This window comes from Lagopus leucura, unplaced genomic scaffold, assembly GCF_019238085.1.
Source record: "Lagopus leucura isolate 7727_CA_CO unplaced genomic scaffold, USGS_WTPT01 Super-Scaffold_73, whole genome shotgun sequence".
Taxonomy (NCBI): domain Eukaryota; kingdom Metazoa; phylum Chordata; class Aves; order Galliformes; family Phasianidae; genus Lagopus; species Lagopus leucura.
The window spans coordinates 28,509,396-28,537,390 of record NW_024962252.1 but is presented as its reverse complement, the minus strand read 5'-3'; the positions used below and the strand labels follow the sequence as shown (position 1 = coordinate 28,537,390).

Sequence of the window (27,995 nt, the reverse complement as noted above, 5' to 3'; positions counted from 1 at the left end):
TGGGGGCTGCTGTGCCGTGGGAGGATACGGCCGTGCAGTGTGTCCAGCCAGGCCCAGCAGGATGCCTCACTTTGCAAAACTGCTTCTGTTAATCTTCTGCTTGGTGCTGCTTGTGGAAAGCAAGAAGCACAGAAGGAGGAGGTGGACAAGCCAGCCGGAGCTGCAGAAGGCTGGGTAAGGGTGACAAGAATGTGCATGTTCCTTAAAGCCTGCCCTGTCTGTGTGTTTGTGCGTGTTGTGAAAGTACCTTTACAAGTGACATTTTACAAATAGTCTTTGTGTTCATTTCTAACCATACATGGTCAGGGTCAGCGAGGAAAGGTTTGCAGCCAGCTTGGCAGCTTCTGCAAGCTCCGTGGTGAAGCTGTCCATAAGGTGCACTTGAACAGCTGAACTGCAGGGAGATTTCAGAGACCCTGCAATAAACCACGGTGTTCAAACTTGTGCATATTGCCAGTGTCGGGCAGCAGAGGCGTTTCAGCAGTGGGCTATGTGCCATCTGCTGTTGTGCCTCTGCTGCTTTGTTCCCTCAGCATGGTGGTGGTGGCAGTGGCTGACAGCCAGAGGAATTGGTCTGCATGCATGGCATCGATAACACGTAGTTACCCAGCGATGGTGAAATTAGAGATGCATTCTGAAGAATGATGTGGGAACACTTGAAAAATACTTCACTGTCATGCAAATGCAAAGGAGTTAAAGGTCTTAGTAAACTTTATTAGGTTTGCTGTTAGTGAGATTTGAGCAGAGGTTTACATTAGAAAAGATAATCTTCCAAACCTACTGTGCAGCCCGAGGGTTCTTATCCTTTTTGTAGTTATGTTATCTAGGGGCAATTATATCTGACAAGACTGTTCATTGTTCTGAGGGCTCAAAGACTAAATGGGGTTAATCTGTCCTACTAAATGGCTTCTCTTGGGTTGTAAACCCTTCTCTTTTGCTTTTCTTTTTTATTTTTGGTACGGTACTTAAGTTGTCATTTTGGAGGGTGTTGTTAAATGTGTGTTTCAGCAAGGCATATTGCGGTACAATTGAAAGCAGAGTGTCCCTGATGTGCTCATAGTTGTATACCAATTCCTGAACAATACGGCGTTCTGTGCTTATAGCAAAATATAATGTTGAATATTTGGAAACATCAAATATGAATGACAATTTAAAGACAGAGAATTCTGCAATATTAAAAAAAAAAAAAGAGTAGATGGAGCAATGACATTTATACTTTAAATGTCAAGTCACATAGAGAGAAAAAATGAAGTCTCTAAACCAGTGAAGAGCTGTGCTGATTTTTTAACTGTATAAGAGAAATGAGACCAGCGTCCTTTTCTAGTAGCTGCACTGTGTCTTCTGTTTATCATTTCTCAGGAATAAAGCTGATTTATTTTACAGGGAATGACTTAGCCAAAAAACAAACAAACAAACAACTGGTTCCCACATTAGGGATTCCCACATTAGGGAGCCTGTATTAGAAGTTTGACATTCTGTGCCTCTTATGTTGACACATCAGCTTGGTCTGCAGCTGTTTTGTATTAATATCAAGAAGCTTGGTTGGGTTGTGCCTATGCAGAATTCCTCTTTGTTACGTGAAGACTTTGCAGAGGTTCAAGGGTGAAGACCAAGGGTGTCTGTGCTGCTCCAAACTCCGGGACAGTGTCTGATGAGCGCTCGCAGAGATAAACGTGTCCCTTCATGGGGAAGGCTAGGCTATGAGAAAGGCTAGGCTGTAAAACCTGCAACCCCAATTAAGAACTGCCAGTTTAAGGGCTGCACAAGCAAAAGGAAGTATTTAAATGCTGTAAGGCATTATTTTTTTCTGTGTGAGTGGTACCTCATTTTCCATGTTGCATGGGTAATACTTAATGCAAAACTGCTTGCGTTTCCCTTATTCCTGCACCGTCACTTTGTGTGTCAGCTGGCAGAAACACTGCTTTTGGAACAGGAGTCCCTCTGAACTGATTTTTGGAAGCAGTGATTTAGCTTATTTCATTTATGCCTTAATTCTCGGGGCAGATCCCTGTGCTCTCTGTGGGTCTGTCAACTCTTTGAAAGGGTAGGTAACAGCAAGACAAGGGGAAATGGTTTTAAGTTGAGGGAGGGAAGATTTAGTTTGGATGTCGGGGGGAAGTTCATTACTACAAGAGTGGTGAAGTGCTGCAACAGGCTGCCCAGAGAGGTTGTGGATGCCCTGTCCCTGGAGGTATTCAAGGCCGGGTTGGATGGGGCCCTGGGCAGCCTGGTCTGGTATTAAATGGGAAGGTTGGTGGCAGAGGGGTTGGCAATTCATGATCCTTGAGGCCCCTTCCAACCCAGGCTGTTCTGTGATTCTGTGGGTCTTTCATAAATGCAATATTTGGAAGTGGCTTGGGGGTTAAAATACAGTGATAACTGGCTGCTTTCAGGTGTGCTGCTCACTGAGACAGTGCTGTGTAATAATCTGTAATAAACTTAAAAACACATACAACGATAGAACAGATTTTTTTCATTATTTACTTCTGTTTAGAAAATATTTTTCATAATTTGAAGACAAAATGGAAGATCCTAAGTAGCTGATGATAAGGTGTGTTGTGAGTGTGACCATGGAATAATGTGTAATCCTAAGTGTACAATAACAGTGATAGTGCATGCTGTGTGAATTTCTCTGTTGTTTTCCATTCTAGGGTCTGATTTATATTTTTTTATCTAAAAATCTGGAAAGGAAAATCACTTCCCTTTCTTTTTTGAGGATACTACCCCAAAATAGACCTTGAGCTTGCCAGGAAATACTCTGCTGTAATTAGGCCCAAGTGGTCTGGGTTAATCGGTATCACACAGCATTACAAAGGGAATCATAGAATGGCTTAGGTTAAAAGGTCCTTGAAGGTATCTAGTTCCAACTCCTTGCCATGGGCAGGGCTGACCCCCACCAGCTCAGTCTGCCCAGGGCCCCATCCAACCCGGCCTTGAGCACCTCCAGAGATGGGACGTTCACAGGTTCTCTGGGAAACTGTGTGCCTGTGCCTCACTGCCCTCTGAATAAAAAAAATTATTCCTAGAAGGTAACCTAAATCTACCATCTTTTAGCTTAAAGGGTGGGGCAACTCCCCCAGATTCCAGTTTCTCCTCATTATTTCCCATGGTGTGTGCATTGATGTAGAGGTACTTCAGCTGGGCCTTTGGCCACATTACCTTCCTAGAGGAGCCCTTCCCAATAATGATCCCTGCTAGCTTGTTTGCCCCTCCTGGTGGCCCATCCCATGTCAACCTTCCTGGTTAGTCAAAGGTGCATCCTTGATTGTAGAAGCCAAAACCCTGGGCATGACACCATCCATGTAGCCATTCATTCAATTGGTCTGTTCTACTCCTCCTGCCCGGATCCCAGTCTCCAACCAGGAGGACTGAGGAGAACACTGCCTGCACTCTGAATTCCTTCAGCATATTCCCAAGTGATGTAGAATCTTCTTTGATACTCTTTAACTTCCTAGTCACAGCCTTGTGTGACTTTAAAAGACCAGGAGTGGATTGTAGTCCTATGGCTTTTTTCCTTCTTATCCTCTTCCTGATGTAATGAGGGCCCCTGGCAGGCAGCAGACTCCTCTGAAGAGTTTAGCTAGGCAGGCAGCAGATGAATGCCTTGGTGCCCTTCAGCACAGTCTCCAATTACTTACACCTCTCACTTTTTTAGTGGTACTGGTTGTGACTCTGGTTTTCAGTTGGACTTGCTTAATGTGGTTGCCCCTTTCTGGATGTGAACCACTACCAATGCTGCCTTCTCCTTCCATTCCCAAAGATTCATATCTGTTGGCTAGGGAGAACAAATTGGGGATGCTAATCAAGGGGTGAGTAATTATTAGGGCAGTCATAAATGTTAACTGTACTTTCTTACCCATTTGTCTCCTAGGAGAACTTTGCAGCAGTTGTATGCTGCATGGGTTAGAAAAGAGGCCTTTCCTGGTGCTGCGCAAAGTAAATGAATTGCAGAATGGCCTGGGTCCTGAAAAGGACCTCAAAGGTTGTCTTGTTTCAACCCCCCACCACAGGCAGGGTCACCAACCACCAGACCAGACTGCCCAGAGTCACATCCAGCCTGGCCGTGAATGCATCCAGGGATGGGGCATCCACAACCATTCTGTGCAAACCGTTCCAGTGCATCACCACCCAATGAAGCCTCCAGCTTATGCTTTGTTCAGAAAGTACACTGAAGTACTGCAAGATTTTCACTGAAACCATAGAACACCTTTCCAAACCCCAGTATGAAATAGTGTGACAAGAATCGATGTACCATGCCTATGAGCTGCCACCTCATTGTGGCAAAAGCCAACCCTGCATTCTGCAGAGGGAGGTGCAGGTTTCCTCCAGCCCTCGCTGCAGGCACTGGTGCCACACAAGCCAGCTTTTCAGTTTACTGTCAACCACTCCACTTGAAGCAACTGGCTTATTACCTAATACATGAAGGCTATTTCGTAAGCTGTTTATCTCATTCTGAAAAGTTCTGAATATCCTGGTGGATGCTCAGCTCTTGTCAGAATCCTGATAAGCTGCTACTTGCGATTTCTCGTGCCATAAAAATTTGATTTCAGTATATTTGGCAATATGGACAGGATCCATATTATGCAGTTATGAAGACTTCTGGGGAACAGTCATTGGAAAGAAAATTGTAAATAAATGATGGAGAATTCCTTACAACAACTTAATGGGATGCCTGTCCCCTTCTCTTTTCAAAGCCCTCACCAAAGGCAGTTTCATTAAACTCATCCCACTTGAGTAAACTGTAAGCAACTCTGCAAAGGCTCTTCCATTGCAATCCCATTTGCTGCTGATAGTGAGAGGCCTCCTACTCCCAACCAGTGGGTGGCACAGATCACTGCAGGAGAGGTCAGAGGCACTGTCATAACTGATGCCATTAAATGGTTGATGTTTTGTCAGTGGATTTGGTCTTGCAGATCTCTACTACATCTGTAGATTTTGAGTCATTACGTACAGCTCTTTGTGCAGGAAGATGATTCAGTGCTGGCTCTGGAAGCTCCTAAGGAGCGCTGTATTCTCCTTTAACCCTGCCCATGTCCCCAGCCCACCTTGGAAGTCCTCGGCTTCAAAATTGTTCTCAGCACCTCTTGCATGCCCTTTGTTGTTTGATGGAGTGTAAATGAATGATTAGTCTGGTGATCCTATGAGGCTGTGCCATTAATTTACAAGACAGCATTATAACACAGAGTTTTTTTAAAAACAGCATGCAATCTAAAGTTTTGGGGTTTTTTTTATTGCTGTTTGTTGTTGTCAATTGATAGTGAGAGCCATTAAAGTCCCTCGCTCTTCTGCTTCTTTGCTAAATTGAATGCCCTGGGAGGAAACTGTTTTCAGATTTGTGATTTATGCACTCATCGTGACTCATTTTAATGACTTTTAAGCACATCCATGAACTTTTCATAGCCATGTTTAAGAGAGTAGAGACTGTTTTGTAACCTCTCAGTTCTTGATCAATATTTTAATCTAATTTACTCAAATATTTTGTATCTATTTGTGTAGTCCCTTTATTTTCTCCTCCATTTTGTTCTTTACCAGTCAGTAATATTCCTCCCAAACAAGCAAAAGGATCTTCACCTTTTGTATGCAGTTTTCTTATTATTGTTTTTAGTTTCCATAAGCAGCTGACAAGTGGCTCATTGCATCTGTGTTTACTGCTCTGCCAGATCTGATGTCCAGAGCAAAGGGGCTGTGGAATGTCATGGTTTAGGGCCTCTTTCCTCTGTGCTGAGGCCCAACCATGGGTGCTGAGCAGAGCTTTTTTCTGAGGGTGTATTTTGTGGGCATGGCATGGTGGTGATGAGTTGGTGGCTGGACAAGATGACCTTAGTGATCTTTCCAATCTTAGTGATCTTTCCAATCTTAGTGATTCGATGCTTTTATCTTTCTGCCTGTTCTTCAGTTATTCACTTCTGCCATTTTAGTGACTTCTCGCCCTTCCATCAGGGCCTTGTTTTCACCCTTGTCCTACTGTTCTCATATATAGTCTCTGATTTTCAAATAAGAAGTGTGTTATTTTATGCCTCCTCCCACCAGAGGTATTCAGAGAAGTGAAGGACTGCAGATCTTGCTGACTTTATGTAAAAACGTGCTGCAGCTGTGGAGGGAAATGGGTGAATTTGTCCCTGTTTAAAGCCAAAAGACACAGCCCTATGCCCACACACAGCTGGTACTCAGCTGATACTTACGGGTCACCACCTTGGTATAAAATGATGTTTCATGGCCGCCATCCAAAAGACAGCTTTCTCATGGTATGCCCTTGTGCCTGGCCAAGGCACAACAAGGTGATGCATGGGGCAGAGCTGGTTTTTGTTTGTTGCCTGCTTGGGGCCATTGCTTGCACTAAGGTGTGCCTCCTTGCTGCTCTGTGTCTTGGCTCCTTGCAAGGTGCCATGCTCCAGCCCTGCAGCATATCAGCTGGAAGCTGGGCTGCAGAGCAACCTGGCCAGCAGTGGGTGAGGCTCAGGGCCTGCCATGCTGTGATGCTGTTGGCTGTCATGCTTCCTTCCCTCATGGCAAAGCTTCACCTCATGCCATGGGTATGAGCAGGGATTGTGAGACCGAACAGCTGGACATCAGCTATTGTTGTCTTTTGCAGTCACATCTACAAGAAGAACCACGATGTGACCAAAACTCGGAAGGGAAAGACAGAGCAGCTTCTCAGAGTCGATGACCATGACTTCACCATGCGGCCAGCTTTTGGAGGTGAGGAGCAAGTGGTTCTGTTAACTTCATACTCCTGTTGTGTTGCTGGGTTTTTTTAATGGTTTTCTATTCCATGAATATGAACGGAAAGAATGGAGTGGTTTCAAGAGAAGACTTCCAGATAGCTACTCTTCACTCCTTCCTCTGCTAAGGCCAGCTTCTTCTGCTGGAGTTCCCCAGAGCACAGATTGAGCTTCCCAGTGCACATGCATCTCTAAATACCAGGCATGCCTTGGCCTGCTACAAGCACAGAGGGTTCCCCTTACTATTGTTGCAGATCCCTTACCCTTCTCCCTTTTCCCAAGGTGTTAAAAGAGAGAAATGTGGAGCGTTCCTCTGGCTGCTTCTGAAGCAGTAACTATTTCTTGTCTTGGATGGTTGGATGCTGGAACAGGCTGCCCAGAGCAGTGGGCACAGCCCCAAGCTGCCAAAGTTCAAGGAGCATTTGAACAGTGCTCTCAGACAGAGTGTTTATGTTTCGGGTGGTGCTGTGCAGAGCTGGGAACTGGACTTGATCTTTGTGGGTCCCTTCCAACTCAGAATATTCTGTGAGTCTTGATTATTTTCATCCTACATTCAAATAGGAACTCCTACAATATAATCTGGCTGCAAATGTTTTCCTCCGACCACCTTCGCTGTTTGGTACAAGGCTAGTGTGTGTGCCAGAATGGTTCCTTTTCCCTCATGGTAGTTGTGGTGCTGAAGATTATCCTTACTCACTACCACCATCTGTTTGTCCCAGTAGGGCTCTTGGGGCAAAGTGCAGAGGCAGAACCAGATCTGAAAGCACATGGGAACCCAGCCTTGTAGCTCTGAGGACAGCTCCTGTATGCATTGTGCATGCTTGTTAGTGCTGAGAAGACAGGACTGTGTACAACTGGCAAACAGGCAGCAAGCAGTGGGAAGAAAGAGAATCACAAATTTTTGCTTTGCTAGCTCAGGAGACAAGTCATCGCTAAACTGATCCATGATTCTGTGGTCTTCTCAAGGGTGGCTGCCCAAGTCATATTTCATCTGCATCTATGAGGGGAATAGAGCAAGCAGAGAAATACGGTCAGCTCAGAGGGAGGGTGCAGCTCTGGGACCTTTGAATGACTTGATGGCTCCAGGCTGAGTGACTGGTTTTAACAGCAAATGGGTTTCCCAGCTCTCACCGAAGAAAAAATACTTTTAAGTGACTTTTTAAAAAGACAGAATGGTGTTTCCATATTTTTTTTTAAACCTCCTCGCTTTGCATAACAACTTGGAACAGAATATTGCCAAAATTGCTCTGAAGTTGCACATAATAAGGAATAAAACGTGACAACAACTTAGCCAAGACTCCAGCCTTGCAAAATAAGACCAATGCACAAGGAGATAGCTTGGGTGTTGCAGGTTCTTGCACAGATAAACAGAGTGATGCAGAGTGCTTTTAGTGACAGATTATATACTTGATGTAGAAATATAAAGGAAAGAAAATGATGATAAGAGGTGATCCTTGTGTTTTCTTTTGAAACATTATCAGGAAGTCACCATGACTTGCTATGCACTATGAGTTCCTTCAGATATTTTGCAGGAGTAATGCCAGTGAAATTGATGTAGTCTGACCTGCATGTGATTACAAAGGCTTTTGTACTGCAGAAGCAGAGCAGAAGAGTCTATGGGACACCTGTGACTGCAACATGTCACTACTCCCAGACACTTTCTGCTCTCTGAAAGTAGCTCAGGGACCATCACCCAATGGAGAGTGCAGCCCGTGGCATTGCACTGTGACATCATGTTCCAAGTGGGAAAAAGCAACTCATCTCTCTGAAAAGCAAACCAAACAAATAATACTATAAGCAAACTGTGATGCTGGACTTTTCAATAATAAAATTCTTTAAAAATCCAATATTGTGAATGTGATGTTCCCAGACTTAGTGGAATAGTTGTTAATAGAGTTTGTGGTGGCCAGCACACAGCTTCATCACTGAGCTTTAAAAAGGGGACAGAACCTGTAGCTGCTGTGCTGTGCTTATGGTAACTCGCTGCTCCCAGCAGACAGCCAGCAAGATGTTGCCCAGCATAGCTGTGAGCACTCCGCAGAGCAGGTTGGGGCTGTGCCAGAGGAAACAGCAGCTAAACATTAGAGGAAGGTGAAAGGATTTTCTAGTAAGAGTGTCTTTTGTGAACAGCAGGTGGGCAGGTGGGTGTTGTGTAAGTCATGTTGCTAACAGCCCAGTGAGCATGGCTGTCTTGCCTGTTCTCAGCCCATTAGAGAGCCCCTGGGCACAGTGACAATGACAAAGGTTTTTGCTTTGCTACTGTTCAAAGTAGCCTCCATAGCCTAAAATAGGTTGAGTTTGGTGTGACCCCTGGGAAGTTATCTCCATGTCGGTGACCTTGTTCTGTCTAGCAGATGTTCAGGTATTATTTACAAATATTAATATTTAAAGATTATGTAAATGTTTGTTTTCCTGCCTTCTTTAAACGTCCATTTTAAGCATTTCATCTATGACATGTTGCATTTTACAGGGAGCCAGTGAATAAGCAGCTTTAGTTGATACTTAAAATAGCTGTATCTTTTCTGCCTCGGAACATCCTCCCGCTGTACTTTTATCATATTCCTTCATAGCCTAATAGCCTCCATCAGCTGTCCCCGCTGCCCTTTCTGGGCAGTGTTTCCATCAGGATGGGTGAATGAAGCTTTGTCACTGTCTGGAATAAGACCTGCTCATCCCTTGGTGACACACAATCAGCAAAACGTGAGGGCTCTGCAACTGTGTGGCAGCTGCTGAGCATGTAAAGGACCAGAGATGCATATATACATATGTGTTATGTATACATGTTTCTATATATGTTCACACAGTAACACTGAAGATTGTTTTAAGGCTTGTGGACATAAAACCTCTTACTTGCAAGACTCTGGGCATGCACAAACTATATGACAGCAAAAAAAAGTCTCAAATCTGCTTTTTTCATGTGCACATATTTTTGTCTTGGAGACTAAGTCTGCCTGAGCCCTTTGAGGATAGGGGAGGGTGCAGAGAGACTGTCTCAGAGAAAATAATGAGCCTTTGAAATCACTGCCAAAGAGTAAAAAAACAGGAGGTCTCACAAAGCTTTAGTCTCAGTGTGGGAGTGGAAAACTGACTTCAAGCATTTTTGTTGTGCCACTTTTTTCCCTATCTTCAAACATACCGCAGTGTTAAAAATAAACATCAAGTTTGAAGCCTCAACCTCCTGCTGCTCTGTGGGCAGCTGACCAGCCTGGTTCAGTTTCCTTGCTGCACTGGGATATGATAGGCTTTGGTGTTAGGCACCTTCTGATGTTGTCCCTGAACTGAATTTGTGGAAGCTTCTGTGCTTGCCAGAGAAGTTAGCCCTAAACTAGATGTTCCACACAGCTTGGGACAGAATTGGTGTAGAAAAGGGAATTTTTGCAAGTTGAAGCCACCAAGTCTTCTCAGTGTCAGAAACCACCCCACATGGAAGCTTGTCCAAGCTTTTGGTTGATCTGTTATTGTCTGACCACTGAATGTAGAAGCAGAATGAGCCTTCTGTAAAGGTCTTCTGTCCCAGATCTTTTCACCTTCATTTCTATTCTGTCTGCAGTAGAGTGCTGAGTTTTGTGAGCTACTCTTCAGCAAAAGCCATTAAGCATTCAAAAGAACATGGCGGAAGCAGCTTTAGAAGGTGATGGGTGAATGGGTGCAGTGTTATTCTTATCATAGAATCACCAGGGTTAGAAAAGACCTCCAATATCATCTGGTCCAACTGTCCATCTACCACTGATATCTCCCCATTAAACCGCGTCCCTCAGAACAACATCTGAATGTTTCTGAACACCTGCAGGGATGGTGACTCCACCACCTCTTTGGGCAGCCCATCCCAGCACCTGACTACTCTTTTGAATGTGAAATTTTTCCTAATATCCAACCTGAGCCTTCCCTGGCACAGCTTGAGGCTGTCATCTCTCATCCAATTGCTAGTTATGCAAGAAAGGAGCATAAAAGGAAAAGTGCTCCCATCAGCCTCAGGTTGTGCTGCAGGTCTCTTAAACTCACTCTCAGCTGTGTCAGAGATGCGAGAGAAATAGTTTATAGCTGGGAAGATGAGTTCACTTCTATATTGTATGTAGAAGTCTGACTTTTACAGAGTTGTGGAGGGTTTTTTTTTGTTTGTTGGTTGGCTGGTTGTTTCTGGAAGAATAAGGATTTGTGTTATGCAAGATGTTGCTGTGGACAGCGTTGGCCATGACTGATGCTGATGTGTTCATGAGGAAACATGAAGGCTCTACAATTTATCTCTAGATCCCGAACTTCAAATATTTGAGCTCATGTTTGAACAACCAGTGGTCCAATGGATTGGACTGGTACTTCTCAGAGACCAGAAAGCATGATCTGCAAAGCTTTGCTGGGCTGCAGGCTTTGGGCAAAAAATCCAATGGTTTTGCTGGGGATCTGTTTGGCCTCCCATCACACCTTTCTTATCCTTTGCTCCCCCCAGTAAAGACATTTTGTCTATTTACTCATCAGTGGCGACATTTGATAAGGAATTCGGGGAAGCATGTGAGGCCTCAGTGTTCAAACACTTCAGTTTGTAGAGAGACAGGATTGGAAGTTTAGCAGATCCCGACTGACTCTGAGGATTAGCGAGACCAAAAATCTCTTGGCTTCTTTCTGTGTCTAATCAACAGCTGTTTAATTCAGTGCTATGCTCTGTGCACATCCAGGCTGTGACCCTTATGGGAAACTCAGATTTGTTTACAAGGCTTAAGGAGGGCACTTCTTTCCAGGGCTTCTGCTCAGCTTCAAACAATGTGTGCAGTTTTGATGTTGCCCACGCCAAGTGTGTCTGCAAAATGACATCTAGATAGGAGTTTTGGAAGGGTGATGGTCTAAATGAATATGCAGAATGTTTGCTCTCTGATTCAGATAGCACGGTGTTTACTTGGCCTTAGAAGCTTCGTATGCACAATTTGAAATTTTGGCATACAAATCACTGTAAAATAGTGGTTAAAACTGGAACCTCATGTTGTATCAGCTTCCAGACGGGTACCTGGTCTCTCCTTGCAATGAGGTAATGGCTTTTTATCTGGGATCAAGCTGAAAGTTTTGTGGAGGAGCATGGAATAAAAGAAGTGCCTTTTCTGAACACTGGCATGGTATTTTATCTCTGAGAGCAGCTAGGGAAGGAATGAAGAGGAGGGCAGTGTTCTTCTGTTGTTAGTTTTTAAATCAGTGATTAGTGCTCAGTCAAGCATGGAAATTGCAGCAATAAATAGACTTTGGATGGCTGGCAATTTCCTGAATGGAGCCTAAATTAAGCATTCAAGCACAGAGGGCATCTCTCTCCATCTAGAAGCTGGGGGGTACAGCCCCTCAGCACCAGGCAGACCCTGTGGTACGTATGCGGCTGATGGCTGCCTTCCTTGTTGAGCCAACAGGATGCTGCTGCAAGGCTGCTCTGGCAGAGGCTGCCTCTTCTTTGTGAGCATTGTGTCTGCTGTTGGTGTGGCTGCTTGGGGATGGCAGCCAGTGGGCACCACTGCAATTCCTACTACTGTGTGTAACAGCAAATGACAAATTATTGGTGCTTTCTACAGCAAGAGACAGGCTAATGGCAGCCTTGTGCCTGTTCTGGTATGGGCTGTCTTGGGTTCTGAAGCTTTTCTGAGCCAAATGGAGACAAGCAGCATTGTGTGAGAGTCCGTGCTCCAGCTTCACATAAAGAGCATGGTGTCACCACAAGTTTTGGAGCAGTTTTGTTTGTTTGCATTTTCTTTTTTTTTTTTTTTTTTTTTTTTTTTTTTTTGAGGTTTTGGAAGCAAAACAAGCTTAAGAAACAATCAATCATAGGAACATAAAATATGCTGATCCTTCTGAGATTTAATTGAAAGCTTTTGTGCTAGTGTACAGATTGAGTTCTTATGAGACTGGGACTTCAATGGTTTTAATAGCCTGTAATCATCCTTCTGCTGCGTCATCTGATGTGATCACATCACCATCACTGGATTTGCTACAAATCAGGTCTAAACTCCATCATGCTGTGCTTTTTGAAGGGAGGAAGAGACCAATACCAAGGAGCAAAGCAAACAGACAAGGATCTTACTCTTGAGTGTTGAGGATTTCTGTTACAGCAGCAAGTTACACATCAAAAATATGGTTACACTAAAGAGCCATTGGCTAACTAAAGGCAACGGGGGGATATACAAGTACTGAATCATTGCCCATGCTCTCCTTCGCCACTGTGTATGACTTCACTAAGTATGTGAGCAAAGAAAGGTTAATTGCCTATCTACAGAGCATCACCTATCAGTAGCCTTGTGCTCTTTCCCCGTTGATTACCCTGCACATCAAAGAAGCTGTTATCACCACAGATACACTGCTTGTTGCTACAAAAGTCTGTCTTGTTTTAAAAAACAACCTTTTTCCTTTCAATTGAAAGAAGTAACAAGCCAACTCCTTAATAACAGCACTATAGGAGCTAATTTGCTTGTTAAATTATCATCCCTCATAACTACTCAGCTGAAGAGGACAAAACCATTGCCACAGTGTTTTCGCTTAATGAAGCTGTTGGTTGTCTCTGGTCACACCAGCAGTGTTTGTGAGGTGACAGAATGGCCACGTGTTGGTCCTTGCCTGCTGGATGCTGGACTGCACATTGGGAAGCTGCAAGGGGCCTAAGCAATTTCTCCTCCCAAGATGGGCAAAGAACAAAACAGAAAAAGGGTTTATGGCAATGGAATCAAGGAAATCATATTTGTGGTTTTGCCATGGATTTGCATTTCTCTAATGAGTCACGGTGGTCTGAGAAAGAACCCGATGATGAACCATCATGTCCTGCATCCATATTTTAGGAGCTGAGCATATTTCCTGGTCTATCAGATGTGGAGTGGCTCACAGGGAGCTGAGCTGTTGCTCCCAAAGATAAAAGGCTTGTTGACTCTTATTGTCCTCCATGCCTGCCTCTTCTGTTACCAGTGGTCAAATTGGGCACCTGGCAGGACTTTCCCAGAGCTAATTCACTTCACTGATTGGAATAAAATAGTCTACTTGTTGCTGTTGCTTTGGTTTTGGCTAGTTTGCTTTTCCATGGGTTAGTGAGATCAACAGTCTGAGAGAAGGGCCCACGGCTTATCTGTGCAATATCAGCCTCTGCTGAAAGATCTCCCCAGAGTAATTTGGGGGGGGAGTTGAGGAATGTTCTCCCCTGTTAAATGAGCACACCTAGACTGTGAAGCCTTGTGTACAAGGGGAAAAGCCATCAGCCCTTCTCAGCCTTGCTGTTGAAAGGAGTTGTCACACCATGTCTGTATTTCAGCAGCTGCTGCAGTTGGGCGATCTGTGGGTTTTCCCAGTTCCAGGGAATAAATAGGAGGAAGAGAATTAACTTCTAAAAAGGGGATAATTTCCTCGGCCTCCAGTGATGCCTTAAGGAAGCAAGAGTGGCTCATCTTGTTGGACTGAAAAAACACCAACACTGTAGATCCTGAACGTTCCTGCAAGCCTTGATGAGTGCGACTGCAATCTTCTGATGCCTCATTTCTGCTGGGCAAATCACATGGATGTCTGCAGAGCTACTGTTTTGGTCTGTCAGTCTGTCCCAGTGAGGCTGCAAGGTTGGAGGCATGCTCCAGATGTGTGTGTTAGTGCAAGAGCTACCAGTCCCACTGCACCAAGCTGAGAGCTGAAGCTAGCACTAGATCCACACAGGCTGCTCCTCAGCAATTCCTTGGTGTGCTTGGTGTGCAAGTCTCTGCATGCACTTAACTCCTCAGCACAGTGGAGAGATGGAATACCAGGAGATACCTCCAGAACATATGTAAAATCAATGTATGTTGCAACAACAAACTGTGGTACACAGCTTTGTCAACCCTCCTCACTCCTCTGACTAAGAAGCAAAGTAAACAGATAAAAACAGCACTGTCCAGGCACAGGCACAGTGCAGAACAGTTCTGGAGCAAATAACAGCATGTTTTTTATTCACAATTCAGTTTCCTCAAGTTCAGAAGCAGAGCAGAAAAAAAAAGAAAAGGGAGAAAAGTTGTCCACAGTGGAAAATGAAATGAGCTGTGGGAAGATACACTACAGGGAACTTGAGCAGCTCTTGGCTGTTAATGAGCAGCAATATGCAGAGAAACCTAGATATATGGGTCTTCTAGTAACAGAGGATTTATCATAGCGTGTTTTCTGCTTTCTTTGTGAATTCTCTGGTTGCTAATTTTAACACTGCTTTGAAAAGCTATTAACGTCATCAATGAGTCATACAAATGAATACGATGCTGGGCTCTTGAGAGATTAACGTAGCTGTCTTGTCGAGAAATGAGAAACCCACAAAGAAGACTACATTGCTTACAGCTTCTTATCAGTCTCTGGTTCTCAGGGCTAAATTTCCTCTTATAAAGATGTAAAATGTATAATGAGATGGCTCAGCTTCTAGAAACATTTGCAGATGTTTCATTGTAGCTCACCAAAATGTCAACACTGCAGGGCTGCTATGGAGAAGAGAAGGCGATGTTTCACAGGGGGTCTCACATGATTATTGACAGACTTGTTTCTCCGTCCTCTCTGCTTCAAGAATCATGGACAGGAAGGAAACCATGAGCTCAGAAATGTGTTGCATTCTACCTCATGATGTTAATCAACTGCAGATGATATAAAATAGCAGTTATTTACATACCTAAATCTCATTCTCTTACAGGCCCTGCAATTCCTGTTGGAGTGGATGTGCAAGTTGAAAGTTTGGACAGTATTTCTGAGGTTGACATGGTATGTAATCCTTGTGATCCTATTTTATGGCTAGGCTCAACTATTGCTAGTGAGAGAATGTCCCTCCCTCCTGAAACAACGGGGTTTCAAATTGTTAGCCAGGTGAAAGTACTGGCAGTAACTGGCAAGTTCACAGAAACTTGACAAAACCAGCTGAATGTCAAAGGCTGATCTCTGTATCTTCAGATGAGAACTACAAAAGATAAAGAGAATTTAACTGGTGCTATGAAGGATCTGTCACAGCAAAAAAGTGTAAATAGCTGTACGGAATGTTTGAAGGTATGTGATGAAGGTCACATAAGCCATGACATTTGCAACAGTTTTCTTTGCTAGGGAACCATTGAGTCTATCTCTTAAAATGCATGATTTGGGGAGGTACATTAGAAAAAAGAGTTGGCATCACAAATGAAAATGACCAGTTCCTACTTCTTTGTCACTAGGAGTAACCTTACTGGGGCCTATGATGGGGAACTGTCAGCATGAGCTTGAGCCACCTCTACCAACATAGAACTTGGTGTCTGGGAGTAATTATTTAGTCACTGAGGCTGTTCAAGAAATTTGTATTAAATTCAATTGTGTTTTGATATCTTTGTTTTTTGTTACTTAAAAAAAAGGTAGAAATGTAAGAAGTATGACATTCAACACATTTCAAGATATTATCACTGAAAAGAGTATTTGTAAGCACTTTCCTGGTTTGGTGTTTTTCATTTGTTTCTGGCTAGAGGTAATGGAATTAAGAGCGGAAAGAGAATTGGGAAGGGGAATGTAGAGGAGAAGAGGAAGTTTTTTGATTCCTTCCTCCTTCTGCCTTCTCCTCCTTGTTCTTGGCCACCATCCATGGTGGTGTACAAGCGAAACATGAAGGCTTACTGGAATAGATTTAGGCTGACTGCATTTTACTGCAATGCAATTACATATTCATCACAAGAGTAGGGCTTGCCTGCCTGGATATTGAAATAGAGGGTTTGGGAGATACACACAATGAACTGCGTGGGAAGCATAGGAAAGGGCTGTAACGAGAAGCTCTGGAGCTCTAATAGATCAAGATGATGTCACAGTAGTGAGGAGAACTAATTAGTACAAGTAAATTTCTTTCAGTGCTTTCTCTTCAGAGCATCTGATTTCAACAGAAGTCTCACCTATCAGAAAGCTGTGAAGTCAGCTCTCTTTGCTATAGATAGATCTGCAGTACTGGTTTCCCACCACAGGACAACTTCCTCCAGCGGCTGCTGATTTGCATTCATGGTAGGAAGACAGTCTGTCAGATCATCCTAAGCCAAGTTAGTTTGTTTTTCCAGCACTTTTCTCACTAGGGTGAGTGGTGCCTGTGGAAATCCACCAGCCCCTGCAAATGTGTCCCACTTTGGGCGCTGGAGGCTTCTTCGACGTATTCCTGAAAAACCCGAAGGCAATATGAGCTTGTTGCCAGAACAGCCCTTTGAAATGGAAAGTCAGGTTAATCGATGGCTTGGCGTCAGCAGAACAAGAAGAGGAGGTGATAGCAATTTTAAAAAGCAATTGAGAGGTTAGGAAGGGATCTGAGCCTGGGTTGTTGATTGCTCAGTCTTGGCAGCTTCAGCTGCTGTAACCAATTTCTTAATAGGGAATATAAAGAAAACGGTGTGTTTGATCTCTCAGTGTGAGGGAGTAGATGCAGCTCTGAAAGCAACAGCTGCCAGGTTGGAATCAACAGATGTTTTCCTTTGTGTGAGTGAAGCTCCTGACCCCTCAATGAGATTAAAAGAGAGGTTTATTTATATGCTTCTTTGATAGGAAAAGCAGTTCTCCACTTGGGTGCTGTTTGCCACAATTTAGTTCCTTTGGAGATAAATTACTTGTGTTTAGCCTGACCATTTATCTTATTTTGAAAGGTTTTCCTCTTTATCATTCTGTTGGTGCCGTACTCTTTCAAGATAATTTTGCCACGACTGAAGAATACTTTCTGCAGGGCAGTGCTTCTCTTGGCACATGTTTATATCGCCTTTAGGACTGTGTGTTACGGGGTACTGTAATACACTGATTGTGGATTTATGTTTTGTTTTGGCTGAAATGATTTTGTCAGGATTATCCATTTAGAACAAGCATTGGTCTAGAAAAGGAATAAAAGTCTAGAAAGGATGTATTTCATTTACCTAGCAGGAGTGAGTTTTCTTTCTGGTGTTTTTGAGATGTGAAAAGCAGCACTGACAATCCTCTTTCTGCTTCTCTTCTTTTTTTCATGAAGGATTTCACTATGACTCTGTACTTGAGGCACTACTGGAAGGATGAGCGTCTCTCATTTCCCAGCACCACCAACAACAGCATGACCTTTGATGGCAGGCTGGTGAAGAAGATCTGGGTTCCAGATGTCTTTTTTGTGCACTCCAAAAGGTCCTTCATTCATGACACAACCACAGATAACATCATGCTGCGAGTGTTCCCTGATGGTCACGTCCTCTACAGCATGAGGTAAAGGTCCTACACCCTGGGTCTTTACTGTCCATTTTGCCCTGGTGTGGCTTTGGTGACCTCCAGGACTTCTGTTGCCAACACTGCTACTCCTGAAGCTAATGCAGAGCTCTGTGGCCATCGGCCCCTGTACCAGATGCTTCACAGGAAGCTGAGAGAAACCATGCTGTGGGCAATAACAGGATAATCTCCCCCAGGGAAGCATTTCCCTAAGTCTTTGTGGTCAAAGGAGGGCTTAGTCAAGCAGGGATGTTCGTCCCAGGGTCAGTGTGTGATTAAACTGGAAGCTGCTGATGTACCAGATGGTGACCTCTATAATTATCCTATTTTGCTTCCTGTTTGTCTGGAAATACGTCTTCCTTTTTTTGTTTGAAGCTTGCATGTTGATACAAAGTAAGTTTACTGAAGCTGAAACAGCAGTATTAAAGACACCTTGGAATCCCTGATTCTTCAGAACATGTTGACTGGAAGAATCTTGAGACACATCCCAACTGACTGTATTTCCTTCAGATGAATAGAAAAAGAGAGGCAGGGAAAAATGCACTGCCAGAGGAGAAAAATTCAAGAGCCCAGGCAGAGGGACATTTCCCCAGGACAGGAAACTTGCTGTCGATTACAGTGATTTTCAAATGTTCCATAGCACAAGGATTTATTTTCTAGAACCTGGATTTTATTCATTTCAGATATGGCAAAATAATGCTCAAAATCTAGATGTGTTTCCCCCTCCCCTGTCCCATTCCCCCTCAAAAACAGTAAGTTTGATTCAGGAGGCTGTTTGTCTTCAAAGAATAAGCATAATGTGCAATAATTTCCCAAATAAGGCAATATCCAGACAAACCAGGGGGCTCTGAAGTTTGCTGGTTCCACATTCCAACTGCAATTATGATGAATTTATTTGAAAACAAATTACGGACAAATTGTTAAAACCACAAAGGAAGTTGTGTGATGAAAAAAAAAAAAAAAAGAAGAAAAAAAAAGAGAGAGATGCTCTGTACAGTTACTTAATTTTGCCTTATGTTCCTGAGCTATAAAATCCCACCTTATTCAAGCATCTCAGAACCTGCCCTCTATTCTGAACCCATTTATTGCATACTACCTCAAATAAGCTCAAGATGCTGTCCATTTTATTAGAACTAAATGAGGATAAAAGTACCACATAGGATGAGAGACAAGGGAGCAGAACAAAATGGAGAGGGATGTTTGATGTAAACTTGAGTCAGTTCTGACAGGAGAAGAGCAGAAGTAGCAGGGCAGAGGTCTTTTTGACTGATGTTTCAGTATAGCTGAGTATCAGTTGCATTGTTCCTGACCTGCAGTTGTCATGCAGAGACGCCAGCAGCACTCCTCTTGTTAGCAGTGTTCAACTACCAAAATGAAGAATGAGTGTGTTTAATAGCAATGCTGTTTCTATTCAGTTCTTCTCATTTGCTCTCTTGCATTTAATTTCAAAGTTTTCTGAGCCATCGAAAGGGTGATGTGAATTTGTAATGTCACAAGAGAGAAGAGTGTGAGCAACCATGGCTGACTACACTAGAATTAAATTGATAATTAACTAATAAAATCCAAGGATAATGAGAATCTGCATGACATTTGGGACTGGCAGTGTTTAAGACTCTCAGAACCAAACGCGGTTGCCCAAGCATGAGATTCAGTGCTGCTGGATATGCCCTCAGATATCTGAAATCTCTACATGAGGTTGGTACAGAGCTGAGGGGTATTTCAGTCCCTTTGGGGATCTTGTGCTTTCAAGGCCACCTGAACACTGTACTCTAATTGAGGAATATCTTACTGATGAGTTGAGTTTCTGTGTTGTCCCTAACAAACTGTTAATGACCATGGCTTGTTCTACAATTTAGGTAACGCTGAGGGAAGAAAATAGCACACTGTAAAGGGTTGGAGTTACATGATGTGTTTAATTGCTCCGTACAACTATGGGAAGTCAACAATATACTTTCTGGAATGAAAAGCTTCTCTAAGTTCACTTCATGTGACTTGCTGTAAGGCTTATCATGTTCCTTAGGTTTGTTGGTGTGGTGGTTGTTGGTGTGACCAGGGGGGAAACTGAACAAAGGGAAAGCAAGAAAACCTTAAGCAAACTGGACAAAATGGGATCTTGATATGTAAATGGTGAAGTATTTTTTGTTGCTGTTGTTACCTTGTAGGGAAATAGTTGGATATAAATGATAGAGAAGTGTCTGTACTGGCAGTATTACCACAACGTAATACCACACTTTAGTTCTTCGATAGGTACTGAGATTACAGCTACCACAGGAGTGCAAGAAGTGCTGAGCATTTTCTTGCAGATTTTTGCTGTCTTTAAAGATGCCAAATTGTTTATATGTCCCTTCATTAATCCTCACAGAAAACAACCTTTCTCATTTTTTATTTCCAGGATCACAGTGACAGCCATGTGCAACATGGACTTCAGCCACTTCCCCTTGGACTCTCAGACGTGTTTTCTGGAGCTGGAAAGCTGTATGTTGTATCCGCGTTTCTAGTTAGGCATGCTCCACAGTTGCTGCACTCACAAACTCTGGACTGTTTTAAAGCCTAAAACAATTTCACCAAAGTCACTGGGAGTTTTTCTATTAACTTATTGGATTGCATACCTGGACCTTACAATGCAAGACCAAGACAGGGGAATTTGCAAGGAAAAACTCTTGGATGAGTTTTGGTGAATGGCACCTTCAAAAAAAAAAAAAAAAAAAAACCCAACATAATCAACAACAGCAAAAAACAATCCCCAAGCCCCCATCAACAAGGGTCTTCAACATATATTGGATCTCAGCAGCTTGCTGATGAGAAATTTTGGGGAGAAGTTGTATTCTGTTTGTTATTTCTGATTGGGAAGGGATGCTTTTAGATGCCACAGTAAAAAGCTGAGTATAATGATCACTGATTTTTCTATATTTCAACACCAATATGGTTTATGTATGATAATCATGATCCTGCAAACGCTGTTGCTTGTGTTCAACTTTTTTAAAAGGAGTTATTCTGTGGAGAAGGTGATTTGAACAGTATGATTTTCATGGCTGTCTGTAAATCCCCTCCACATTGTTATAGGCTAATGTTTAACTGTTTTCAAGTCTTCCTGGTTATTGAACTGAAATTGTCCTTTAGAAACAACAGAATCCCAAAATGATGGGGTGGTTTATACTGGGGAACAGTTTCAAGTTGGTCCTGAGGTCAACTGGCCCAACACGTTGCTCAAAGCAGGAGAACTTTAGAGAGGCTTTCTCAAGGCTGTGTCCCATTGAGTTTTATATCTGCAACATAATGGAGGCTCCACAACTTCTCTCCGCTATGTATTCAGATGTTTGACAGTTCTCATTGCAAAAAAATTGCCTTAGAAAAAAATCCCCTGCTGCAGCTTGTATTCTTTTTGCCTTGTCCTTTCACTCTGCATGCTTTAGTACTGTGGTTTCATTAACCTGGAGTAAAGAGGATGCATTTCCTGAATTAGGATGCCCTGTTTTGTTGTTGCCACAGTATATCACATGTTAAGATCTTTTTCATTCACTGCTATTAGCAAACTTTTGTGGCTATTGCATGCTAAAGGTCCCTTTCTGTTTGTTTTCTTTGAATCCATAAAACATTTCCATCTAAAACTAAATCCACACTACACTGTGTTTCTTCTTTCCCTAAGATGCTTACACTGATGAAGATCTGATGCTGTATTGGAAAAATGGGAATGAATCTCTGAAAACGGATGAGAAAATTTCTTTGTCTCAGTTCTTGATACAAAAATTCCACACTACATCAAGACTGGCTTTTTACAGTAGTACAGGTATTGGTCTTTGCTATTTAAGGCTATTCTTGAAGCTAATGCTGTACTGCCTACTTACAAGAGAGTTCTGAATCCTCCCATGCTTGTTTTGAAAGATCAGTTTCTTTTTCCTCTGCCCTTCAGAAACAAAAGGTCTTGCTTCTCTTTGGCTACCATTCATTCTGATCTCACCAATTCTGCCTTTCCTTCTTTCTCAAAGGTTGGTACAATCGTCTCTACATAAGCTTCACTTTACGCCGACACATCTTCTTCTTCCTGCTCCAAACCTACTTCCCTGCCACTCTGATGGTCATGTTGTCCTGGGTGTCTTTCTGGATCGATCGCAGGGCAGTTCCTGCCAGAGTCTCTTTGGGTGAGAGCAATCACAACGAGCCACAGCTGTGTGAAATTCTTTGAATGTGAAAATTTTGGCAGGAAAGGGAACCGTTCATTTTTATGGTCAAAGTTTCTGGGGAAACAACTGTCTTTTATCTAATAATTAATGCAAAATTTGCAGTTTGCCTTATGTCCTTCCATTGCTAAGCAGTCTTAGAATTAGTCCTGATCTATAGTTAGCTCAGGGCAGAGCTGTGGTTTCAAAAATGAAGGTGGGCAAAGAGGAGAGATTTCATTATTTATAAGCCAATGAATCAAGGTTTATCCTCGTTGTCCAAGCCTGTAGCGCTGAGACTCATGTACCCATGAGTGAGAGTTGTGTTTTAAAGTTTAGGTGCCTGAACTGAGATGAAGACTTACGTTATAACTTTCATCCAGAGCAGGATCCTGGCAATATACATGTCTTCTCACCCAAGGGTGCCTTGCATTCATCGTTCAGGCATTCTGGAGTGGGGAGGAATGGGAAAGAGAGAAGGAGCTGCTTGAAAATCCTGCATGCACCACTCTGCAACTTGGGATGTCTAAAGACAGGAGAAGCTTTTTCTATGTCAGAGCTGGAGGAAATTCTTTTATCTGAGCATAAAAAGAGCTGATTTGTTTATCACTCCATGCAAAGATTAGAAAAAGCAGAAAAATCTCTGAATGTTGATATGTAAGGCTTCCAATGCTAAAAGCATAAAACAGTATTTTAGCCCAGCACCTTAACTTGACTGGAAAAAATGTTTTGACTGGATATTTAAAAAAAAAAAAAAAAAAAGAACCAAGAAACTCTTGAAAAAATGAGCAGTAGTAGCTGTGTTTGTAGCAGTCACTATTTTAAAAAGGCTCTGTTTTCTCTATTTCAGTAGCTTTGACAGCTTGCAAGTACTTTTATTTCCACAAGTATCCAAACCAAATATATTTCTCATGATTTTATATCTATCTAAATATGTGAACACACAAACAAAACACCCCTATACACATACATTTTGCATATACAATTATACATACATATGTACGTATAAATACCTACATGTGCTAACATCTATATCTATATATATCGTATATTGGTCACTTTCAAAATGTTTTGGTTCCTATCACTCCTCAAAACCCAGCCCTTCTAGTGAGCAGAAATGCAGGCAGCAGAGCAGTTCTGTATCAGTAAGAGATACTTACTACTAAATACTGCACATTTTATTTCTGATAGAGTATTTTGCAGAGCAAAGTTCTATTTTTCTAGAGACCAAAGGCTGTGTAGAATTCATCAGCTAAAGCCATTTATTTCTGTTGTTTCTTTTCAGGGATCACCACTGTGCTGACCATGTCTACGATCATCACTGGGGTGAACGCCTCCATGCCCCGCGTTTCCTACATCAAAGCAGTGGACATTTACCTGTGGGTCAGTTTTGTGTTTGTCTTCCTTTCGGTGCTGGAATATGCAGCAGTGAATTACCTGACCACGGTGCAAGAGAGAAAGGAGAGGAAACTCCGGGAAAAGGTATGATAGCCATTCATTCCTTCCCTCCCTCCCCCCCCTTTTTTTTTAAATCCGATATTTGTATTGGATTCGATTAATGTAATATTAGAGTTGTTCCCTGACATCAAATGTCAACAGTTAGCCAAGGTTATGCCTGTAATTTTTGATGTTTCCATGCTAATGTCCAAACCATACGTAGAATTTTTTTGGTGCTAGTTGGTCTGGACGAAATTGAGGCCAGAAACCTTTCTGACACTTCAGTATTGTCAGTAAAGTGTCCCATGGGACACTCTCTGGGAATATTTAATTTATTAATGTCAACATAGACTAAAGTTATATGGAATATTTCTGCATGTCCACTGTTGATTTAAGACAGAGTGAAGGTGAGCTTCTAATATGTTAGGCTCCCATGTCCACGAGGATGACCATCAGCACATTAAGCCAAAGGAACTTGACCTGGGTGCTAAAAGTACATCTGCACAATTTATTTCTCTGTTGGGTCCTGCAGTGATAAACTTACTGCCTTTACCTGCTGTCCCTTCTACCCTCCAGCTCCCAGATGTGTCACCAGTTGATGATGACAAAGTATTTGATGTGACTTTTTTTTTTTTTTGGAGAGTGAGAGGAGGAAGACACAAGGGATATAACTTTATCTCTTTCCCAAGATAAATCAAGTTTCTCTTCATACAAAAAACAAAAAAACCCTTAAGTTCTAGGTACAACTACTTCATAATAACATATGTCTTTAAAACCAGCCATTCAATTCTACCCATGGACTGCTCAGAAAAAGTCCTGGATCTGATGAGTGGAGTAAACAGGCTATAAACTTGTCATGCTTTTTTTTCTTCACACCATATGCTGTGAAAGCATTTGGTTATGGCTAAAACACAGAAAACAGCTCATACACTGTTTCTCAAGCTTTTACTGAGCAGCGTGAGCTGTTGGTTAAATAACTTGAAGAGCAAGCTTTGAGTGTGGAGTTTTTCAGTAGCAACCTGAATATGCTGTATTTCCAAGTATATATACTTTGTTATTTTGGCTGAATGCTGTCCTTATAAAAAGTCCTTGGATAATGCAAATGTCAAAACTGCCTGAAGAAGGAACAGAGGGCAAAGTATTACCGGGTGAGGAAAGCAAACAAAGCTGTGGGGATTCAGAGTCAGGAACTTCTTGCAGAAAGAAGGCTGGTTTTTATTGCATACAAACATATTGTCTGTATTGTTAAGACAGAAAACATAGATTTTCACTGTAAGAAGACTTCTTCCTATTTAAAATTCTTCCTGCATTCACTGTGGGATGCATTTTGGCACTGCTGAAATCAGTGTCAGTTTTGAAATGGACTTTGAAAGAGTTAGGGTTTTACACCCTTCTTGTAACTGTTTCTTGTCTTATTAAAAATAAAACAAAAACATATTTACATAGAAAATACTGTGTATATCTGTGAAACCACAACTTGGCACCTTTTCCCATAGCATGTACTGAATAAGACATTGCTACAGAACACTGTGTCTTGCCCTTGAGTAATGATAAGCCCAATGAATGCATAACAAGGAATCTCAAGACAGTGAAGTTGAACAGTGAAGCTAGGATCTTTCACTTAATTTCTCTATCTGCAAAATTACTTTCTCTAATCTTTTCTGAAGCTGCTTGCCAAGTATAGCTAAACCACATCTCCTCCTTTTGGAACAAGGAAAAAAAAGTGATCTTTTGTTCCCAAAGTTATTTTGCTTTATGACACTTCAAACTCACACTTCAAACTTTACTGTTTACAAGCTGTCTGCTACAAGAAACTCACCACTTCTAGCTCTGTATTCTTCTAATATGCAGCTGTATTTCTCACTTATGTTCCAGTTTCCTTGCACGTGTGGGATACCTCATTCAAAAACTATGATGCTGGATGGAAACTACAGTGAATCAGATGCCAACAGCCTGGCAGGTTACACAAGAAGCCAGATGGTCCCAGAAGAAGAAAAACAAGAAAAGATGGTTGTGCACTTAACCATGAGCAATGCTTCTAATTCATCAAGGAAGAGAGGCCTGAAAGGCCATGTGGGCTTGCGCATCATCCAGAACACTCATGCAATTGATAAATACTCCAGATTAATATTTCCAGGCACTTACATATTTTTTAATTTGATATACTGGTCTGTCTTTAGCTAAGCATATTGCACAGCAGTGATCGAAGCAGAAGACAGTCACAAAGCTTTCTTTGTTAGTACTTCTTAAAGTCCAGTTTTGTTGCAAATGCAGAAAACTGATAATTTTACTAGAAAACTGATCATTTTACTGATACTTTGGAGGATAAAGAGGAGGACACTTCCAACCATGGGCAGCTCCATGCACAGCATCATGGAGGATCTTATTCTACTTGTTGCTCTCTAACCCACACTCCAGCTCTCATTGGCTTTGTGGTACATGCTGTTTCTCATACTTGAAAATCTGTACTCTCTGCTTGCCCAAAAGGTGCTGTATGTGTATTTGGGGCTTGCAACAGTGAAATGGACTACCAAGAGATAGACCATGCTGGGGGATTAGACATATGCAACTTAGAATCTCATGGAAGGGTTGGAATTATATTTCTTTCCACTGACTTCTGAACAAGACATCCTTTTAGGGTCCACATTGCCTTCTCTCTGGACAGGGCCTACATTAATACCAGAAGGAACATTGGCTGACCAAAGTGCTGGTGGTATGTTTGAGTGGGTGGTCTTTTTATTTTGAGATGTGAAGTAAGGAGCAGTGATAAAGCAGGGCAAAGAAGCCCACAAACTCACAGAAGATGTCTCCCAGGGTGCACAGGTAATTCAAATACTTGTGTGTGGCATGCACAGTCACCGTATGGGAATGGGCAGCATCTCTGGGACCCATCACTTTCTCCAAAAGCAGAAAACTGTCAAGAGCAGTACTAGTAGTGTTCAGAGATTTTTCTCATCCCTGTGAGGAAAGTGCAGCTCACAGAGAAACTGTGTATTCCAACGTGCTTCTCGAAACCAACACATTGCCCTTTTGTTTAGAGTTTTCAGATTTTTGAGGGGGAGAGATGCCTGCCAGAATATCCTTCTGCAGAAATATAGGCATGCCAGAAATTGAAGCAGCCAGGAATAATACTGTGGGATTCAATGAAACCCTCTCTGGCCTCTGGCTCCAAGGTCACTGTAAGCCCTTTGAAACAGCTGGAGAGCATTGTAACAAGCCTTGGTGCTTTTCATTTTTCGCCCTGTTATGTCAGCTGAAAATGCTGAGAATAAAACCCAAGTCTTCCTACATGATAGCAACTAGACAATGTTGGCCAGGTTTGCACACCTTTTGTTTCTGAAAAACATCATGGCTTTCTGGCTGTGGAGGAGAGCATACCCATCAAAGTGTTTGCTGTTAAGCTGAAATGCAGCAGAATGGACAGAGACTGAAGCATAAAGACCCAGGACTGAAGCTTAACACTGATTCAGTGATAAGATTCAATTATGCATGTAACTGGGGTTGGGACGTGAAAATTCAGCTAAATCACATTAACATAGGGGAAAAAAAAACAAAACAAAAAAACACTAGTAAAACTGTAACTATTTACTGGTGTGATTTTTGTTTGTTTGTTTTAACACAGCAGTAAATCTTGCATCTGAAATCTCAAGGGACATAGAAGTGGACTGGGAATTGCAACCTCCAGACTATCAGCAACACCCAGAATTTTCTTTGTGCCTCAGATATTGCTGCCTAAGTCACACCAATGGTCACACTTACTGGAAACAGGAGCTATCAGGGAAACTGAAATGAGGAACTACATTTTCCTTTTCATCAGCCACAGTAATAACTGGATTTAGTGAAGTTCTGTGCGGATATAGAAGCAGGAAAATACAGCCCAGAAATCACTGGAGAGAAGGGGAGCTATGGGAAGGCAGCATCTGAGAGGAAGGCTCATCCTGCATCCCAGTCTGACATTTCAATCCTGAGCCATCGGGTTCATGCATTTACCACTCATCAGCCTTGAAGCTGAAACCTGGATAACTTTTGCATTAACAGGTGAAGATAACTACGTTGAAGAGATAAAAATCTCTAAAGAAAGAGCCCTCTCAACTTTTGAGAAATTAAAGCCTGAATGAAACAGGATGGACCTCTTCAGTATTAGCAGCTTTGAGCATGAGACAGTGAACAGCATGGTGCTGATGCGATCAAGTGGAGCTGGCAGAAACCTTTGCTGTGGGATGAATGCTGCAGGAGCCAGTAGGGCTGCACTGCTGGTGCTGCTATCTTCCTACACAACCCATGCACATGGATTCAGCCTCCTAGTGCCTCTGCTTCTCCATCAGGAAAATGGGGAGCAATGACATCTACCTACCTCAGGAGGTGATGAGGGGTTTAACTGACTTAAGGAGGGCATGTACAGAGAAGTTATGATTTTTGAACAGGACTACCTTACTGTTTTTGTTTATGCTGGTGTATACGACTGATAGAGTAGTATGTACTGGAACATTCACATCTGTTTCTAGAGCATGTAAGGAGGGTA

The 27,995-nt window shown here is 42.5% G+C and overlaps 1 protein-coding gene across 1 annotated transcript; it reads left to right on the top strand.

Moving 5' to 3' along the window:
- The first annotated feature begins 46 nt into the window (after positions 1-46).
- GABRR2 (gamma-aminobutyric acid type A receptor subunit rho2) lies at positions 47-27,952 on the top strand. The gene is made up of 9 exons (XM_042884326.1): positions 47-174; positions 6,593-6,699; positions 15,364-15,431; positions 17,656-17,879; positions 20,272-20,354; positions 21,526-21,666; positions 21,866-22,018; positions 23,322-23,518; positions 25,349-27,952. The coding sequence occupies exons 1-9, from the start codon at positions 62-64 to the stop codon at positions 25,655-25,657; spliced, it is 1,395 nt and encodes a 464-aa protein (XP_042740260.1). The 5' UTR covers positions 47-61; the 3' UTR covers positions 25,658-27,952.
- The last annotated feature ends 43 nt before the right edge of the window (positions 27,953-27,995 follow it).